Source organism: Bos grunniens, chromosome 10 (assembly GCF_055505025.1).
Source record: "Bos grunniens cultivar Pamir isolate PY7600 chromosome 10, Bosgru_T2T1.0, whole genome shotgun sequence".
In the NCBI taxonomy this organism is placed as follows: domain Eukaryota; kingdom Metazoa; phylum Chordata; class Mammalia; order Artiodactyla; family Bovidae; genus Bos; species Bos grunniens.
Window position 1 is genome coordinate 3,231,981 of NC_141174.1, and position 21,585 is coordinate 3,253,565.

At 40.1% G+C, this 21,585-nt stretch overlaps 2 protein-coding genes across 46 annotated transcripts in view; one reads left to right on the forward strand and one right to left on the reverse strand.

Annotated features, from left to right (window-relative positions):
* The window catches only part of SPATA7 (spermatogenesis associated 7), a 35,871-nt gene extending 23,773 nt beyond the window's left edge, over positions 1-12,098 (reverse strand). For 11 of the 45 annotated variants that reach the window (XM_086319329.1, XM_086319322.1, XM_086319328.1 and 8 more), the window contains exons 1-4: positions 11,930-12,098; positions 6,065-6,139; positions 3,898-3,993; positions 936-983 (exon numbers count right to left, since the gene is read on the reverse strand). Coding sequence is in view for 30 of the 45 variants with exons in the window: in XM_086319308.1 (XP_086175434.1) it covers positions 936-983; positions 3,898-3,993; positions 6,065-6,139; positions 11,930-11,948 (238 nt within the window). In the remaining 15 variants the exon portion in view is untranslated. Of the gene's footprint in view, positions 1-935; positions 984-2,732; positions 2,791-3,897; positions 3,994-6,064; positions 6,140-11,749 lie in introns of those variants that run through there. The other 34 variants (XM_086319331.1, XM_086319325.1, XM_086319330.1 and 31 more) reach the window with 7 other exon arrangements.
* Positions 11,947-12,883, forward strand: LOC147363878 (uncharacterized). The gene is made up of 2 exons (XM_086319337.1): positions 11,947-12,459; positions 12,560-12,883. Exon 1 carries the CDS (start codon positions 11,947-11,949, stop codon positions 12,382-12,384), a length of 438 nt encoding a protein of 145 aa, XP_086175463.1. The 3' UTR covers positions 12,385-12,459; positions 12,560-12,883.
* Positions 12,884-21,585: the final 8,702 nt, after the last annotated feature.

A 21,585-nucleotide genomic window follows, 5' to 3' on the forward strand; every position in this document is an offset into this window, starting at 1 on the left:
GCATCTCCACTTGGATTTCTAATAGGCATTTATTTTTAACTTATAATGACCAAGATTGAATTCTCGATTCACTTGATTCACTTCCTCCCCTAAATACCTTCCTATTATATTTCCAACGTCAGTGAATTATAACTCTTGTCTTTTTAGCACTGGGAGTCATCTTTAACTCACTCCTCTTTTTCTCTCATATTCTATCTACATCCAGTTCATCAGGAAATACTGTTGACAGACATCTGAAAAGTTTCCAGAATCAAGCCATTTCATACTCCCTCTGCTTACAAGCACAATTAGTATCCTATGGACAGACAAGCCTAGTGGGTTACAGACCATGGGGGTCGCAAAAAGTTCGACAGGACTGAGTGACTGAGCATGTGCACACACACACCCTCTACTCACAAGCACTCTGATCCAAGCCACCAGTATTTCTCACTTGAATTAGTTTCCCAACTAGTCACTCTGCTTTTACCATTGCCCCTTGTAGACTATTCTCAACTTAGCAGCCAGAGAAACACTTTTAAAGTGAAACTGGCTATTCCTCTTCCTCTACTCAAGGCCTTCTAATGTCTTCCAGTGTCATTTAGAGTGAAAGCCCCAGTGCCTGCACGTGGCCAAACCCCGCGTGGTCTGCACCTCTCTGACCTTTCTCAATGACCTCAGCACCTGTCACTCTTCAGCTGGTTCATTTCACACCAGCTATGCAGCTCTTCTTGCTGTTGCCCTGGATACACTGATCCCAACAAACCCGGCAGAGTTTCAGTTCTGCCAAGATGAAAAGAATTCTGGAAACAGACAGTGGTCATGGCTGCACCACAAGAAGAATGCGCTTAACGTCACTGAATTGTAGACTTAAAAATGGTGAAGAAGGTACATTTTAAGTTGTGTGTGCAGTTTACCGTATTTTTTTTTAAAAAGGCAGTATGTTAAAAATTACTTACATTTGATGCTGGCACTCATGCTTAGTGGAACTGAGCAGTCTACTGCAGCTGAAAGAGAATAATCACTTGCTTTAATACTATTCTTAATATTTATAAATGACAATAACTATCAAAAGTCAAAATCACAAGAGGTTCCAGAACTTGTTTGGATATGTATGCTACTTCTAGAGATGAAAAATATCCTTGATAAAAAACACACTGGTTAGAATTAACAGCTCACTGGATACTGCAGAAGGAAACACAGGTGGATCTGAACACAGCAATGCAAACTATTCAAAGTGAAACAGTGAACACTGGAAAACGAATGTACTGAGTGTCACTGACTTAACCTACCTGTGTCACTCACTCAATATAGTAACTGGAGTCCCAAAACAAGTTGAGAAAAAAGAGCAAAATGAGAGCAGTGACATTATCTGATTTCAAAACTCACTGTAATGCTAAGGATTGTGGCAGTGTGATGTCGTAACAGACATACGATCAACAGAACTGAAGAGTAAGTTTAGAATCAGACCCTTGCATATAGTCAATTATCTTTTAAAAAGTGCCAAGGCGGTTCCATGAGGAAAGGACAATCTCTTCAACAAATGGTACTTGGGACATTTTTAGGCAAAAAAATTGATCCTTATATAACACCCTATGCAGAAACTAATTCAAAATGGATTAGAAACAGTGTAGAAGCTAAAACTTAACCAAAATTTTAAAAACTTTATTCAAATGGTAAAATAAAAAATTTTGTAAAAGACATTGGTGAAAAACTGCTGAGATTCAAATAAGGTCTGTAGTTAATAGTATACTGTCAATATTAATTTTCTGGTTTTAATAATTGTACTATAGCTATATAAAATCTTAATATCAGAGAAAGCTAGATGCAGGGTTTCTGTGACATTCTGTACTATTTTTGCAACTTTTCTGTTAAGTTTAAAGTTATTTCATAATAAAAACTTAAATAAAGAAAATGAATTGACAAATCACAGACTGGGAGAAAATATTTGCAAAACATGTATCTGACATAGGACTGTATTTATATAAAGAGGACTCTCACAACTTAACACTAAGAAGACAAACAACCCATTTTCTAAAAAATGGGCAAAAGATTTAAATAGATATTTCACCAAAGAAGATACATAGATGGAAAATAAGAATAAGAAAAGTTGCTCAACGAAAAGGCACCCCCTCATGCACTGCTGGTGGGATTCTAAACTGGTACAATCAGTATGGAAAACAGTATGGAGGCTCCTCAAAGAGTTACAAATAGAACTACCGTATGGGTCAGTAATTCCACTTCTGCGAATTCACCTGAAGGAAATTAAACACTAATTTGAAAAGCTATATGCTGTATGTTCACTGCAGCATTGTTTGCAATAGCCAAGATATAGAAGCAATCTAAGTATCTTTTGATAGATGAATAGAAAAACAAGGTGTGATATATATACACAATGAAACATTACTTGGCTACAAAAAATGAAATCTTGTGTTTTGCTATAATATTACTGGATCTAGAGGGTATTATTGGAAGTGAAATAAGTTGAACAAAAAAGACAAATACAGTATGATCTCATTTATATATGGAATCTGAAAAAACAAACAAAATGAAAAGATTCAGATACAGAGAGTAAATGCTGTTGGCAAAAAAGAGGAAGCTGAGAATGTGGGGCAAAATAAAATGACGGGGATTAAAAGGTACAAGCCTCCTTTTATGAAATAAGTAAGCCACAAATAAGTAATACATGGCCTAAGGGAAAGAATCAAAAACACAGGAATTAACTTTTTATGGGGACAGATGGTTAGTAGACTCACCTTTCCGATCATCTCAGAGCATAAGCAAATGTCAAATGACCATGTAGTACATCTGAAACTAACATAATACTGTATGTCAGCTATACTTCAATTTAAAAAAAAGGAAAAAAGAGCTTCTTATCATCAGGCGTGAGGGAAATACAAACTAAAATGCTATGAGATACCATTACATATCCAGGGGCTAAAAAAGGACTGCCAATGGGAAGTGCTGGTGAGGATGTGGAAGTGATGGAAACGAAAACGACAGCCACTTTGGAAAACAGTTTGGCAGTTTCTTATAAACTTAAACATACACTTACTATATTACCCCACAGTTCCACTCCTAGTAAATAAATTTATCCAGGTGAAATGGAAGCATACGGTCAAATATTCTAAATGAATGTTTACAGCAGGTTTATTCCTAATAGCCAAAAATGAGTCAAGATAACCCAAATGTCCACCAACTGGTGAACGTCGATAAACAAACTATGGTATATTCACTAAATGGATACTACTTAGCAAAAAAAAGAAAGAAATACTGACCATGGATTAGTTTCAAGAGTGTTAACTAATTGAAATAAGTTAGATCCAAAATGATATATATTGTATAATTGCACTTATATGAAATTCTAGAAAAGGCAAAACTATAGTGAAGAAAGATCAGTGGTTGCCAGGAACTGGAGGGAAGAGAGTGACTGCAAAGGACTAGGGAGAAGTTTTTGCTGAAATGCTGAAATGGTCTGTACCAGAAGTCAGTGAACATGCTCTGTGAAAAAACAGACAGTACATTTCTCAGGCTTCGCAGGATCACAGAACCTCATCACAATCAGTCAACTCTGCCTTTTAGTATAAAAGCCACCATAGACAATATGTAAAAGAATGAATGTGTTAAAAAGAACAGATTATAAATTACTGTCTAATCACAGTATTAAGATCAGCATCCAATCACAAAAATATATTAGGAATAACACAGGTAAAATGAAACAGAGACATTAGATTCAAACAGTTAATAAATGGCATTCTGAATTTGCTAGGTGCATAGAATCTGTAGCTGGTACTTTACTACACCAAGCACAAACCCACTGGTACATAATGTATTCATTTTTGCTACAGATTAACACAAATTAGAAGTGAAGCTGAGAAGGGTTTAAACTGGGTACAGAAAGTAACATTTGCACATGTTTACCTTTGGCTGAAAGGATTTTATTATAGTGAACAGCCATGTGATTCTTGACCAGTTGGAGGGTACTTAGTCTGAGAGAGGAGGAGTCAGTGCACAAAGCTAAAAATTAAAACACACTTAATCATTATATATTTAAAGTTAATTAAAATCCATCATGAGATAAACAAGTTACTCAGCATTAAGTACATTTTTATAAAATGTTCTGAACTTTACCATGGAGACACTGGCATTGTATCTGTGATGCTGTGTCCTGGCTGTCATCCTGTAATGACAACTGACGAGCTACTGACTACTCTGGGTTCAATCAAACCTTTCTAAGTTTTACAAGCCTGAGAGTTTTGGGACGAGATTTTGGAAGATACCTACCATTACATTTACAAAACTATTTCTTATTGACAGCTGTCAATCTCGTAACTAAAAATATTTAGCTGCTTGCCTGATGATAAAATACTGTTATCATGCTTAACATTTGAATACACTGGTCTGGGAAATCAAACAGGTCCTACAGGTGAAGATTCTATTCTGAGACGAAAATTTCTAATTTTATACCTGAAAACAAGACCTACAAATCGGTTCACTGCATTCTTTTGGAAGTATTAGGACAACCTTAAGATAAGTACAATCACAAAGAAATTAGATGACATTAAACTTCTTGACCTCATCTGAAATGTTAAAAGAAATCTTAGAATTAAGCATGCATATACAAGTATAAACATATAAAATATAAACATAAACACAGGCATAACTTTTAAAAATATTAAACAGTTTTTGAGAATAATACATACATGTAGTTAAAAAAAATGCAGCTAAAACGGCATATACACTGAAAAGTAGTGAATTTCCTGCCCTGACCCTAAGTGTTCTCTCCCAGAAGTAAACTTTGCTACTTCTTTAGTGTATCCTTCTATGGAAATTCTATGCATAATAAAAGTATATGCAATAATGATAACCTTGACACTGATACTACAACTACTACTAAAAACATTTACTGAAAAGGTACTATGCATATATTGTTCTAAGCTCTTTACATGCAGTGACTTATTTAGTCATTATCATCACCATTTAATAGATGTGAAAACTGAGGCACAGGAATGTGACGTCTTCAAGGTCACACAGCTGATAAAGGACATAGTTTGGATGCGAACCAAAGCAATCTCATACTTACAATCACTGTTTCTATACCAGCTCTGCAACATATTCTTAAAAAAAAAGTTAGTAAATGACATACTGCTCTTCAGTCTTTTTCTATGTATCTTTTAAAACTAGTTCAAAATTTTTATTTAAAAATTATTTTTTGAAGTTTATGATTCTAGTTCCATGTGTATATATGTGCTTTATTACCAAGAAATAAGTGAGTAATTGAAAATGATTCTTCTTTTACATTTGGAGGATCGGCATCAAAGATTTTTCATGTAAATAAGGAAAAAAAGACTTTCAATTATTTTGACCAAAAACCCAGGCTTAAAAATTTTAAGCTACAATTATAAAATATTTAAAATGTACATTAAAATTTAAAGTCCTTAAAATGTGAAAACATTAAGATGTTTGATCTTACAGAATATAGATTTAGAGAACATCTTAGAGAATGTTGATTTTCCTTTCAGAGGATCCAGAAATTCCAACTGGATAAAGAGCCCCATCTGGACAAGTGTTTGTTCCTGATACAAAATGGACTTTTCAAGTGCTCTTTTTCTCTGCCTGGCTTTTCCTCTTCAGTGCTGTGTCTTTAACCACCTGCTAATCACCATTTTAACAAGGAAGGCAAACCTTCAGCCAGGGCAGTCTGCCAGCAACAGAAGAGCTGGGCTGGAGCTGCCACAGTGGGCAGGAGGCGACCAGGGCCACATCCAGGGCAGGATGAACTCCTACACTCTCTAGTCTCAGGAATTCTTGCAATATTTAATTCTAAGTAGTAGTATGGAGGAGGAGGAAATGGCAGCCCACTCCAGTACTCTTGCCTGCAAAATCCCACAGACAGAGGAGCCTGGCGGGCTACAGTCCATGGGGTCGTACAGAGCAGCACACGACTGGGCGCAGCACAGCAGTAGTATGAAGTTCAAATACTGATTAAATGAAGTATTTTTTCATCATGCTATATAATTTACAAATAAAGGAAACACAACTGGTCAATCTTTTAACCATCTTTTACTATTTTAAGTACCTCACTTACCATTACTTTTGGTGCTCAAGTGTCCTTTAAATAGGCATGATGCATCAAATGTGGGAAGGACAGAGGTTGCTCTGACTTTTAACAAAAAAACATGAATTAGGACAAATGAAACACAACTTTGACAAAGACACTACTGAACACATAAAAAATCATAAGCTTATCTTTACCAAAATTGTTTAAAATTTATTCAATCAATTCAATTACTAACCAGCAATAATATATCACATAAAAATCCTGCTGCCATAGATAAAAGGCTTTCTTTTTAAGAAAATAAGTTATTTTTTAAAAAGTTCTGCCTTGAGATTTAAGTTTCACTCGATAAAATAATAAACACATCAATTATGTTACTTGAGAATGTACTGACTTTATTCCGTAAATCACTGACCTGTTGGTTTTTAAATGATTTTGAGATACAATCAATAAGATTTTGAGTTAATATATATATATTAACTATTTTAGTTAATCATAGGCTGGTCTGTCCTTAAAAATAATTTTTAAAAAGTGATCTTCTCACAGAATAATTTAGTAACTTATAAAATTATTATATAAAAGTACATAAAAATATCAGAACTTAATGATTAAAGATGTCTTAAGCTTCATCTAGTCCAATCCACTTACCCTCCTGCTTGGATTCTATCTAAACATCCTATATTTAATTTTTTATATATATTTATATGTTTTATTTATATTTTTAAATTGAAGGATAATTGCTGTACAGAATTATAAATTGTCAAACATTAACATGAATCATACAATTGTTTTATGCAATTGTAAACTGCCAAACATTAACATGAATCAGCCACAGGCATACACTTGTGAACCTCCCCATTCCACCCCTCTAGGTTGTTACAGTGGAGAAGGCAATGGCGACCCACTCCAGGACTCTTGCCTGGAAAATCCCATGGACGGAGCAGCCTGGTGGGCTGCAGTCCATGGGGTCGAGAAGAGTCGGACACGACTGAGCAACTTCACTTTCACTTTTCACTTTCACGCATTGGAGAAGGAAATGGCAACACACTCCAGTGTTCTTGCCTGGAGAATCCCAGGGACAGGGGAGCCTGGTGGGCTGCCGTCTATGGGGTCGCACAGAGTCGGACACGACTGAAGCGACTTAGCAGCAGCAGCAGGTTGTTACAGAGCTCTGGTTGAGTTCCCTGCGTCATACAGCAAACTCCCGTTGGCTGTCTATCTCACCTATGGTAATGCGTGTCTCCACGTCACTCTCCACACACCCTGCTCTCCCCTCCTCCCCCACCAGCCATGCCAAGCCTGTTCTCTGTGTCTGCGTCTCCACTGCTGCCCTGCACATAATTTCATCAGCACCATCTTTCTAGATTCCATACATATGCATCAGTACACAAAATTTGTTTCTCTGATTTCCTGCACTCTGTGTAACAAGCTCTAGTTTCATCCACCTCATTAGAACTGACTCAAATGTGTTTCTTTTTATGGCCGAATAATATTCCATTGTATATATATGTACCACAGCTTCTTTATCCATTCATCTGTCAATGGACATCTAGGTGGCTTCCATGTCCTATTGCAAATAGTGCTGTAATGAACACTGGGGTACAGAAAACTAGCATCTCCCCTAACACCAGTGTCTCACCTTTCAGACAAGATGGGCTATCAGAAAACTAGATATATACTTCATCACAAAACAACTTCTGTCCCCCAAAAGTGATTGTGTTTTGAAGGGTAACCTCCAAGATAGGAAAGCTGAGTCACAGAGTTTAATGGAATTCAACAAGCAAATATAGTGTATTCCAAGCCATGTTTTAAGTGGGTAAATGGTCATTCTGCTTTATAAGCTATAAAGGTGTGGGGAAGACACAGTCAAAGTCTGAAAGAAATATGGATGTTTGAAAACAGAAAAAGAGGTATCAAGTCAGTAGAACTAAAATCCAGGATGAGAGAACAAATCCTGCTGGAAGACAGTGAAACAAACAAAAAAACCACCTGAGATAAGAATATCCAAGAAGCTCCATCTACACTGTAAGTCAGAGAGCAAGAAGGAAAAGCATTAACTTACTTAGGACAAGAGAAGTCAAGGTGGTAACACTTGAGTTGGTAGTAAAGACAGTCATGAAGGAGCATATAGAAATATAAAAGGAGAAAACTAACCACCAAACTCTCAAACAAATCTTATTTCTCCAGAGGAAAAAATTGCTGACTTTTTGCCCACCCAGAATCCAGTGCCCCTTTGAGGAAAACACGACCTCAACCTGCTTGAGGAACCACTCCTCCCTTCGCTTAGCCTAGCTGGTTCAAGAGGATCCCACTGTCGGAGGTGCGCATATCATCCCAAACTGGCCAGTTATGGTGACTAAATCAGCAAAGACTATGTGACCCTAGTCCAGACAATGAGACACAGTCCTGGGACTTTTACTGGAACTATTAGGAAATCCCTAGAACATAAACAGGCCTGACACTACTGGTGGCCATCTTGCCCCATGCAATGGGAACCTGAGAAGGAAACTTACACAGAGGTAAGTGGAACCAGGACCAAAGAAGATCACTGATAACACTGCTTGAGCACTGGGATATAACCATGTGTGAAGCTCTACCCTCCCTAGACTCTTCTCCACAGGAGCTCAAAAATTCCCACTTTTGCTTAAACCAATTTGAGTTGAATTTCTTCACTTGTATTCACTTACTGAATACTGTTAAGTGTACCTGGCAACCTTTTAACCACTTTGTAGCTAGAAACTCACTTAATCCTTAAAACAATCCTATGAGATTGGTACTATCATTACTCACACTGTATAGGTGAAGCACAAAGAGGTAAGACATGTCATTTGCCCAAGACCTCAGCAGCAAGACCTCAGCAGTCTGGCTCCTGAGTCTTAACCATTACACTGTCCTGATCAATATAAATTGCTTAGTACTCACATCATGCTCCATGCTACTACTATACCATATGAAACAGGCTAAGAAGTATGTAGTTTATTCCCTGTATGCAGTTTATTCCTTCCAAGTTCCTTCCTAATGAATGTGTTTCCCTACAGTTCACAGAAAAAGAAAAAGCAGGTATATACAGAGAAGTGAGAGAGCACAATGTCAGAGGCCATAAACAATAAAAGATAAATAACTTTAGATGTCTTAGTACCCTGTGCTCTTAAAATCATCAGAGGTAATGAAATCTAATCAATTTAAAAGGTGCATTTTGTTGTTCAGTCGCTAAATTATGTCCAACTCTTTGTGATCCCAAGGACTGCAGCACGTTAGGCTTCCTTGTCCCTCACCATCTCCTGGAGCTTGCTCAAACTCATGTCCATGGAGTCGGTGATGCCATCCAACCATCTCATCCTCTGTTGCCCGCTTCTCCTTTTGCTTTCCTTCCTTCCCAGCATCAGGGTCTTTTCCACTGAGCTGGCTCTTTGCATCAGGTGGCCAAAGTATTAGAACTTCAGCATCAGTCCTTCCAATAATATTCAGGGTTGATTTCCTTTAGGATTGACTGGTTTGATCTCCTTGCAGACCAAGGAACTCTCAAGTCTTCTCCAGCACCACAGTTTGAAAGTATGAATTCTTCAGCACTCAACCATCTTTATGGTCCAATTCTCACATCCATACATGACTACATAGCTTTGACTATATGTACCTTTGTCGACAAAATGATGTCTCTGCTTTTTAATGTACCGTCTAGGTTTGTCATGACTTTTCTTCCAAAGAGCAAGCATTTTTTAACTTCATGGCTGCAGTCACTGTTCACAGTGATTTTGGAGCCCAAGAAAAGAAAACCTGTCACTGCTTCTACTTTCCCGCCTTTCTATTTGTTATGAAGTGAAGGGACCAGATGCCATGATATTAGTTTTTTGAATGTTGAGTTTTCACTCTCCTCTTTCACCCTAATCAAGAGGCAAGTCTTTAGTTTCTCTTCACTTTCTGCCATTAGAGTGGTATCATCTGCATATCTGAGGTTGTTGATATTTCTCCCAGCAATCTTGATTCCAGCTTGTGATTCATCCAGCCTGGCATTTCACATAATGTACTCTGTATATATTTCATGGTCAGAGGACCCTGGTGGGCTATAGTCCATGGGGCTCCAAAGAGTCGGACAAGACTGAGTGACTAACACTCTCACTTTCAGCACTGCCTGGGAAGCCCCCAGGTGGGACTAGAGCAACTCTAACCACCTCATTTTAACTTAATTAGCTCTTTAAGGGTCCTATTCTGAGGGAAGGGGTTTGGACTTCAAAAACCCTGCATATAAGTTAAATAAGCAGGGTGACAATATACAGCCTTGTCACACTCCTTTTCAATTTTAAACCAGTCCATTGTTCCATGTCTTCTTAGGTATTTTAGCTCTAGCTAAATTTATTTATGGTTTTCTATTAACAATTACCTCAGATCTCTGTTGAGTATTACATTTTTCTTAAAAGCTCAATAAAAAGCAATGTTTGATACTATATGTATCAAACATTATATAATGTCCTAAAAATGGAGCTAGTTAAATTGGGTAAGTTATAAAAACAGAAACCTTTTTACTTTTTTTTACATGAACCTCATTTTAAAAACAACCTAATTAACAAATAGACTTACTAAGTCTATGATACTCTACTTTTTACATATATCCTTTCCCATGCTCCCATTTCTACCATGAGATAGTTAAGTTGCTCTAAGGTTTTGCTTTATCATACCTGGATTGAAAGTCTGTTGTGTCACTTACTGGGACCTTGGGAAGTTATTTATGATTTTTTTCATTTATTCACCATGAAATCAATGTACAAGATGTTTTGTGCATTAAAACTCGACATAATTTCGGAATAGTTTCCAGTATACAGCAAGAGTCATGTTAGCTTCTGTGGTAAAACTTTTGAAAACCATAAACGTATTTTTGTTTGCTTTTTCTGGAACTTAGATAGTAAACTGTCAGAAAATACAGCTTGCTGATCAATGAATAATTATCTCCTACATTCAGAACAGCACTTATTTTGATCGATGACTACATAATAAAGGCACACTTGTATGCAAAGCAAGACATTGCTAGGAACCATCTGGCAGCTTGGTTTAAAGGTATAATTTAAAATAGATGCGAACACTGAATTGGGAGAAGCCTGAAGACTGCCTTATCTGCCCTGCTCACAAAGTGTGAAGATGCAAACTATTTGGGTTGGGCTGACTCCTAGAGAGTTAGTTACATGGTTCCAACTGTTCCACAGTGATGCCCATTTTAACCCAGAGTATTCAGTCAAGTGCAAGTATACATAGTGAAAATGGCTTAGTTCTTTGCTACTGAAACTGTAGCCAGTAACACTACATCATTTGGAAGCTCATTCGAAATGCGTAATCTCAGCCCCTCCGTCAAGACCTGCATTTTTAACACGATTCCTAGGCAATCAATATTCACTGTGAGGTTGGAGAGTTCCTGGGTTACCGTGTAGTTTGGGGGCGGGGCTGGGGGCGGGGTTACCGTATGGAGGATTTTGTATTGCCTAAGTACACACTGTTAACAGTGTGCCAAGAGCTTTGTAGGTATTATCTGCATTTAATCCTCAAGAGCTCCAAGACATGGGTGTTTTTACAACCACGATCGAGATGAAGAGACCGAAGCTCACCCCTAAGTGCAGGGGGCGAGGGGAGGACTTGATTCGGGGCTCAGGGGGGGTCTGCCTCCGCCCGACTTCAGGGGGACAGGGCCTCCCGAGGCCGGAGTAACAAACTCTGAGCCAACAAGCGCACCTGGGGAGCCCGCACGCAAGGCTTCCTCAGCGGCGAGAGGCCTAGACAGCTTGTGGAGGGCTCGGAGGCCACGCTGACGACCAAGCAGGGGCCCGGGAGCGCGCGCGCGCGGCAGCGACGCCGACCCCACACCTGAGGGGGCCGGGCAGCCGGCGGGCGCCCGCGACGGCGGCCCTTTACCTCTCCGGCTGGCGTCCATGCTCGGGCTCTCCTGCGGCCACACCGCGGGGACTTGCGGCGTCCCCTTCGGCCCTTCCAGGGGCCGGGCCGGCTCCCCGCGGCAGAGGTTCGGCGAGAGGCAGCCGGAGGGCGGGGCGGCGCGGCGCAGTGGCGGAGGCGGCCGGAGACTGACGCGCGGCGGGCGGCTGAGGGAGGGCCCCGAGGCGCCGGATTGTGACGTCACCGCGCAGGGACGCGCCCCCGCGGCCCTGTCCCCCCGGTCTCGAGAGGGGAGCGGAGGAAGTCGGGACGCTGGGGTGCAGCGCCGGCCGGCGGCCCTGCGGCTCTGCTGCCCGTCGGGACTCCGCGCCCAGCACCCGGCAGGCCTTGTCGCTGCGGGACGAGCGGGAAGACATGCCGGCCTCATCGGGCGTCCGTGTCCCCTGGGTCCCGGAAAGAATTGTTGGTTGAGCTAAGGGTCACATTTAACCGGCTCCAGATGATTAGATTTCCAAGCAGTACTTGAACATTTGGATTAGTGAACATCCTGGGTATGAAAAGCATCTACGTATTATTTTAAGTCTTAACCCCAATAATCAGTTTGCATTTCTTCTCGACGCAAGGATCGAACTCCGGTCTCCCGTATTGCAGGCAGACGCTTTACCATCTGAGCCACCAAGGAAGCCCAAAATAAATTTACAAGCAGCAGCAGTACTTGAACATTTGGATTGGTGAAAATCCTGGGGATGAAAAGCATCTACATATTATCTTAATTCTTAATCCCAGTAATCACTTCACATTTCCTTTCTGCTTCCTGAGCTTCCCCCCACCCCCTCCTCTTTCACCACCACCTTCCGCCTTTTTGTGTACACCCGTGGCGGATTCATGTCGATGTATGGCAAAACCAATACAATATTGTAAAGTAATTAGCCTCCAATGAAAATAAATAAATTTATATTAAAAATAATAATAAAATCTTAAGTCATCAGTTTTCCTTTATTATGGAAGAGAGTTGTAGCGTGAACAAGGCGTTGAATTATCCGTGGCTTTCCACAATTTGTTTAATTTCGAAGGAGTTACTTTTGAATCCTTGGACGTGAGGACAGATTGGGGCCGGGCAGCGTTCTGTAACGTGTCCTTGTCCGCAGCAGGTCTACGGACATTCCGGGCTGGATGCATGATTGTTGGGCTGTCCTGTGCAGTGCGGGGTGTTCAGCAGCGAGCCTTGACCTCTGCACACTGCATGGCAGTAGCAGCCCACCCATTCCACTCCTGGTTGTGCCAGGAAAGGTCCCCAGCTGTTGCCAAAGGTCCTCTGAGACGCAAAATTGCACCCCACCCCCCACCATCTCTTCTGTAATGGCAAAAGTACTGTCTTTGAAGGCAGACATGTGGAACGTCTGATTGTGAGTTTTCTGCTGCAATGAGTTCCTACATCTCTTGAGTTGCTTTGTAAACCTCTCCAAGCCTGAAGCCCCTTGTCTAAGATGTAAGAGATGGTACCAACTTTGTAGTTGTAAGGATTAACACATGCAGTGCCTGGCAGAACGAGGTGTTCAGCAAATAACAGTTTTCTCTCTTTTAAGACTTTTGTCTCAGAAGGGGAATTCAGGCACAGAGGAGTAAATTAGGAACATTATGAAAAGGAAAGGTGTATCTATAGCCAGAAATTCACCTGGACTCCTGATTTTCTAAGACTCCAGGGAAAGGAGAAAATTAGATTCAGAATTGAGAAATGTGGAAGTGTGTGACGGTTCTGTGGCCCCAACGACGAAAAGTCATTTAGAAGGGTACAGGGGCAGGACACCCAGGGCTACAGGGCATGCTGCAGTCCCTGGACTTCGCTGCAGTCGCAGAGAGTCGGACACGACTGAGCGACTGAAGTGAGGGGCAGAGAGTCAGGTGTTACCTAGAGAACAATGACACTCTTGCCTACCTACTCATTAATGCTTGAAATCGCTAAGAACAGGAAGCCTTTTATTCCATTACTAGCATCTGGAAAATATCTTGCATATACTAGACCTCCAGTAAGCATTTGTTAAATTGGATTAGAACTGAAGCATAAAGGGCAAACACCCCTGGGAGAGGCAACACAGTGACCTGACTCACTCAAGGGTGATGCCAGTTTCTCTTGTGAAAGTAGCCTTTGGGTATCAAAAGTAAATTTTGGCTTCCAAAAGCAAAGGGGTTCCACGATTGAAAGACAACAAAATGAGGCTTGTGAAGACTACATTGCTTGGTAGCCAACTTCAACTGAAACCATCCTCATTTCATGATTTCTAAGTATTTTGTTCCAGTTCTTTCAAGAAGTGCATGAGAGAGTCCTCTTCTTTCCAACCATAGCAGAGAACATATTATCATAAGTCCCTTTATGATAGTTAATTTAATTATCCTTTGTCTTCACTCTGTATAAAAAAGAGAGAGAAGATCCTTTCTGGTTGCTATCCCCAGAGATAACCCTGATCATGAGTAAATGTGTGCAGCTGGCCTGGGTTTATTGTCGAGTTCGCTCCCAGGAACACGCTTCCAATGGGGAGTCACCACCAACTGCAATGTCCTTGGAGCACAGACGTTCCTGAGACTTTTTGTTGAATATTAAAACATGAATTTCTCATTGTTAAGGAATGATTCCAATGATACATTTTCGTTACTGCTATCTAGAGGTTTGTCTATCTGTATTTCAGAAGGAAAGCACTTTGCTCTCTTAATGCACTGGTATGTTTACTTTTCTGACTTTCTTCTTTTTGTCTTAGCTTGTCAGCTCAAAACTAAGACTTATGCTTTGCTGCAATAACTATTCATAGCCTATTTTTCTATTCATCTCTTTAATTCCCTATATTATGCAGGTGGCTTTTATTCTTCTACTTTTATTTAATGGTTTAATCAAGCCTATTTTTAACTAGATGAGTTTGAAGCTCTTTGGAAATACACAAATGAAATAAGCTATATATTATTATATACCATAATATATAGCCTAATACATATACTCTATATGGGCTTCCCAGGTGGAGCTAGCAGTTAAAGAACCCACCTGCCAATGCAGGAGACATAAGAGATGCGGGTTCGATCTCTGGGTCAGGAAGATCCCCTGGAGAAGGAAATGGCAACCAACTCTAGACCTCTTGCCTGGAGAGTCCCCTGGACAGAGGAGCCTGGTGTGCTACAGTCCATAGGGTCACAGAGAGTCAGATACGACTCAAGGCTTGTATTCTTCTCTTATTTAATGGTTTAATCAAGCCTATTTTTAATTAGATGAGTTTGAAGCTCTTTGGAAAAAGAGATACAAATGAAATAAGCTATGTATCATTACATACCATAATATATTATTACATACCATAATATTTATTACACACCATAATATATAGCTCAATACATATACTGTATAGTTTATTGTATTTTATTACTTATTATTTTAAAACATTGTATTATTACATTTACATTTAATCTATATCTTTATAGATTACCATTGATTTCATAATTTAGAGAATTTATGTTTCTCTGTTTGGCCATGCTTAGCTTTATGAATGAAAATTATGCAGTGAATGTAATGGAGACACCAAGAGCTAAAGGCTAAGATAATCTTTTCCCATTCAGTGGCTCATTATAAACATGTTTTCATCTTTAATGTTCCTGAAGGATAAAAATGAAGGACATTTTTTAGGGGATTTTTTTAAGGTGTACGCTTCAGGGCAGAGAAAAGAAATGGAATTAAATGATGTTGGTTTTTATTTCAAAAGAAAATCCCCTAGGTTTTGGTGGGAACCTTGGAAATTCGAGCTATTGACTATATCTTAACCATTCTCCAATCAAAATACTGTAGCTTATTCATTTATCTAATAAATAGATGAGAAAATGGAACTTTAGAGCTTGGTGGTATTAAATATTATGAAGTAATGGATTAATTTGCTGTTTGTCACTAGAGGGGGCTTTAGGAAAGTTTTAAACTGTGTCTCTGTGAGGAAGACAGCCAACCCACAGGAGACAATATTAACCTACAAATCTTACTCAAAGACTGTAAGGAGTGAAAAGCATTTTGAAACAAGACTCCGAGGTAGAACTTCTCCAACAGTAGTGGCATGCATACCGAATTCTTTCCTGAGCACAGAAAGAAATCACTGTATTATCTAAAGGCCCTTCATGAATAAAAATGTCATCATTGTCAACCTATAACTTGATTTTTCTTAATTTAATTGTTAAAGCTAGAGAGAACAGTGATGACCATAATTCTCAATAAAGCAACATGATCCTAACAGGAAAAAAAAAAAAAGACAAGAAAGGCTGATAATAGGATAAACGGATCCCAAAAGACCATTTTGAGTTCCCATGGGAAAAAGAACTCTGATATCCGAACACAAGTATCATCTTGTCCATAGAAAATTATTCTCAATTGTGTAACACTACGCAGAGGTCACTGCACTTTTTATTATGCTCCATTCCACACTTTAGTTTTTTTTCTTACAGTTTATTTATTTTTAAAAAGGTTTTTTTTAAGATGATTTATTTATTTTATTGCTGGGTGTACTAGGTCTTTCTTGCCGCGGGCAGCCTTTCTCTAGTTGTGGGGCCAGGGGGGCTGCTCTCTGGCTGCGGTGCGCTGACGTCTCCTTGCGGTGCCTTCTCTTGTCGCAGCACATGGGCTCTAGGCGTGTGGGCTTCAGCAGTTGCAGCTCATGGGCTCAAGAACTTGGACTCAGTAGTTCAGGGCATGGACTTACTTGCTGTGTGGGATGTGGGATGTGGCATGTGGGATCTTCCTAAACCAGGGGTTGAACCTGCACTGGCGGGTGGATTCTTAACCACTGGACACCAAGGAAGTCCCTTCCTACAGTGTAAAAGAGCACAGGATTATGACTCTGGGGGGAGCTTAGCTGATTTCTTGCTACTAAGAAAAGAATCACTTGTAGAATTGCATGTATTAAGCCCACTAGTAACTATCATACATCTCCATGGCTCCCCAGGTGTGTTCCTTAAATCTTTTCATCCAATTAAGAGAGGAAGTCTCCATGAACAGAACTGAATCATTCTGTGGTTACTAGGTAGCTTGTCCCTATAGCTTAAGAAGAGCATTTTATCTCTTTTTCCACTGCCAATCAGTTGCCACAATACATCAAAGGTGATGCTTGACCTAAAGGTTTGGTTATCTCCACTTAATACATTCTCTAAGTGTCTTCACCATTAAAAAGAAAGCAAAGCAAAAAGCATAACTGATGTGTTACTTTACCCTGATATTATTTTTTTCACTTAAAAAATAGAGTCTGAAGTTTCAATGATTAGTGGATTTCTGGGAAGTTGCAATAAAGCTCCTCTAGGTGTACCTAGGAATCCTGAATAGCCACATGCAATCAAGTAAAAAACCCTGAGTTTGTAAGCCACCAGTGACAACCATCCCTTTTCAATGCCCTAAGGGATCTAATCTTCACTCTAAACAAAATTAAGGACAGAAATGAAGGACATTCAGGACTATTTAAATTTAGATGCATTAATTACTTCTTTATACTATTTGAGCAAGTAAGCAAACCTCTGGGAGACAGCAAAGGACAGAGGAACCTAGTATGCTGCAGTCCACGGGGTCGCAGCGTCAGACACGACTTAGTGACTGAACAACGACGAAGCTCAGATGCTGGAGATGAGACTGGGTTACTGACTCCCTCAGACACAGTCAGTCTCTGTCTTTATTGACTGAAATATGGGTTTCTCTAACCTTCTCTGCAGATGGTGACTGCAGCCATGAAATTAAAAGACGCTTACTCCTTGGAAGGAAAGTTATGACCAACCTAGATAGCATATTCAAAAGCAGAGACATTACTTTGCCAGCAAAGGTTCGTCTAGTCAAGGCTATGGTTTTTCCAGTGGTCATGTATGGATGTGAGAGTTGGACTGTGAAGAAGGCTGAGCGCCGAAGAATTGATGCTTTTGAACTGTGGTGTTGGAGAAGACTCTTGAGAGTCCCTTGGACTGCAAGGAGATCCAACCAGTCCATTCTGAAGGAGATCAGCCCTGGGATTTCTTTGGAAGGAATGATGCTAAAGCTGAAACTCCAGTACTTTGGCCACCTCATGAGAAGAGTTGACTCATTGGAAAAGACTCTGATGCTGGGAGGGATTGGGGGCAGGAGGAGAAGGGGATGACAGAGGATGAGATGGCTGGATGGCATCACTGACTTGATGGATGTGAGTCTGAGTGAACTCCGGGAGTTGGTGATGGACAGGTCAGCCTGGCGTGCTGTGATTCATGGGGTTGCAAAGAGTTGGACACGACTGAGCGACTGAACTGAACTGAACTGAACTGAACCTTCTCTGAGTCCTTTCATTTCCTTGTCTGCAACAATTTTTCAGTGTTCACTATTTCATGGTTTTTTTTTAAATCTAACATTTCCAACAGTATGAAAACACATAATGAAAACAGCTCTTGTTACCTAATATTAAGTGTCCACTGAAATGTGTACCCATAGGAAACTTCAAATTAAAAAAAAGCATTGTGAGTTTAAAAATGTGTACAGGAGACACAGCCTACAGTGAAGGCACAGTCTGGAAACTGTGGTCATGGTCTGGGCACAGAATGATTTCCTCTGTGTCATTTATAACATGCAGAGTAGATCCTTATATAAGATAACTGGACAAATAAGCTAAAAAAACAGTGACGCTCTGAGCCTTATTAATTTACTTTCTAAACAAGGGTAACAGTAAACAAATACTTTCCCTTGTACATCAGAAAATGTAGGGGCTAGAAGGATGCCAGTAACCACCAAGCCAAAACCTTCATCTTGCAGAAAAGACTGCTGGAGCCCAGAGCACACCCTCAGCCCACACAACTCAGCTTTCTGACTCCTGATTTAGTGCTCGTTCCACTAAGTCAGGAAACAGGCAGTGAGACAATTATCTCAGTGACATTTCATTATGTATGTTTAGTGTCTTATGCATGTACCACCCCCCAAAAGCAGAAATTTTATTTTATTGTGCAATCATGGACACATAAAATGGAAATGGTAAATGAGAATTTGCTTAAGTCCTTTGTCATAGGCAAACCTGCATTTAAGCTCTCTGAGAGAAATGAAATATGTATAAAGTCATATATTTTTCTAAAAGACCAAGTTATATGATTCTTTCAAAATGAGAGCAAGCCCGGTTGAGCCCAGTTTTTCTCCTGCCCTAGAGATGAGCATGAAAAGGCAAAAGATAGAACACTGAAAGATGAACTCCCCAGGTCGGTAGGTGCCCAATATGCTATGGGAGATCAGTGGAGAAATAACTCCAGAAAGAATGAAGAGATGGAGCCAAAGCAAAAACAACACCCAGTTGTGGATGTGACTGGTGATGGAAGCAAAGTCCAATGCTGTAAAGAGCAATATTGCATAGGAACCTGGAATGTTAGGTCCATGAATCAAGGCAAGTTAAAGTGAAGTCGCTCAGTCGTGTCCGACTCTTTGCGACCCCATGGACTGCAGCCTCCTAGGCTCCTCCGTCCATGGTATTTTCCAGGCTAGAGTACTGGAGTGAGTTGCCATTTGGACGTGGTCAAATAGGAGATGGCAAGCGTGAACATCAACATTTTAGGAATCAGTGAACTAAAATGGACTGGAATGGGTGAATTTAACTCAGATGACCATTATATCTATTGCTGTGGGCAAGAATCCCTTAGAAGAAATGGAGTAGCCATCATAGTCAACAAAAGAGTTTGAAATGCAGTACTTGGTTGCAATCTCAAAAATAACAGAATGATCTCTGTTTGTTGCCAAGGCAAACCATTCAATATCATGGTAATCCGAGTCTGTGCCCCAACCAGTAATGCTGAAGAAGCTGAAGTTGAATGGTTCTATGAAGACTTACAAGACCTCCTAGAACTAGCACACAAAAAAGATGTCCTTTTCATTATAGGGGACTGGAATGCAAAAGTAGGAAGTCAAGAGATACCTGGAGTAACAGGCAAATTTGGCCTTGGAGTACCAAATGAAGCAGGGCAAAGGCTAACAGAGTTTTGCCAAGAGAATGCACTGGTCGTAGCAAACACCCTCTTCCAACAACACAAGAGAAGACTCTACACATAGACATCACCAGATGGTCAATACCAAAATCAGATTGATTACATTCTTTGCAGCCAAAGATGGAGAAGCTCTATACAGTCAGCAAAAACAAGACCAGGAGCTGGCTGTGGCTCAAATCATGAACTCCTTATTGCCAAATTCAGACTTCAATTGAATAAAGTGGGGAAAATCACGAGACCATTCAGGTATGACCTAAATCAAATCCCTTATGGAAGTGGCAAATATGGAAGTGGCAAATTCAGATATGACCTAAATCAAATCCCTTATGGAAGTGGCAAATAGATTCAAGGGATTAGATCTGATAGAGTGCCTGAAGAACTATGGACAGAAGTTCGTGATACTTTACAAGAGGCAGTGATCAAGACCATCCCCAAGAAAAAGGAATGCAAAAAGGCAAAACTGTTGTCTGAGGAGACCTTACAGATAGCTGTGAAAAGAAGAGAAGTGAAAGGCAAAGGAGAAAAGGAAAGATATACCCATTTGAATGCAGAGTTCCAAAGAATAGCAAGGAGAGATAAGAAAACCTTCCTTAGTGATCAGTGCAAAGAAATAGAGGAAAATAGTAGAATGGGAAAGACTAGAGATCTCTTCAAGAAAATTAGAGATACCAAGGGAACATTTCATGCAAAGATAGGCTTAATAAAGGACAGAAATGGTATGGACCTACGGAAGCAGAAGATATTAAGAAGAGGTGGCAAGAATACACAGAAGAACTGTACAAAAAAGATCTTCACAACCCAGATAACCACCAAGGTGTGATCACTCACCTAGAGCCAGACGTCCCGGAATGTGAAGTCAAGTGGGTCTTAGGAAGCATCACTGTGAACAAAGCTAGTGGAAGTGATGGAATTCCAGTTGAGCTATTTCAAATCCTAAAAGATGATACTGTGAAAGTGCTGCACTCAATATGCCAGCAAGTTTGGAAAACTCAACAGTGACCACAGGACTGGAAAAGGTCAGTTTTCATTCCAATCCCAAAGAAGAGTAATGCAAAAGAATGTTCAAACTACCGCACAATTGCACTCATCTCACACACTAGCAAAGTAACGCTCAAAATTCTCCAAGCCAGGCTTCAGTAATACCTAAAGCATGAACTTCCAGATGTTCAAGCTGGATTTAGAAAAGGCAGAGGAACGAGGGATCAAACTGCCAACATGTGTTGGATTATCGAAAAAGCAAGAGAGTTCCAGAAAAGCATCTGGTTTCTGCTTTATTGACTACGCCAAAGCCTTTGACTATGTGAATCACAACACACTGTAGGAATTCTGAAAGAGTTGGGAATACCAGGCCACCTGACCTGCCTCTTGAGAAATCTATATTCAGTCAAGAAGCAACAGTTAGAACTGGACATGGAACAACAGACTGGTTCCAAATAGGAAAAGGAGTTCGTCAAGGCTGTATATTGTCACCCTGCTTATTTAACTTCTATGCAGAGTACATCATGAGAAATGCTGGGCTGGATGAAGCACAAGCTGGAATCAAGATTGCTGGGAGAAATACCAATAACCCCAGATACTCAGATGACACCACCCTTATGGCAGAAAGTGAAGAAGAACTAAAGATCTTTATGATGAAAATGAAAGAGAGACTGAAAAAGGTGGCTTAAAACTCAACATTCAGAAAACTAAGATCATGG

Excerpts from the sequence above, each read along its gene's own strand:
- LOC147363878 (XM_086319337.1), top strand. The coding sequence starts at position 11,947 with ATGCTCGGGCTCTCCTGCGGCCACACCGCGGGGACTTGCGGCGTCCCC.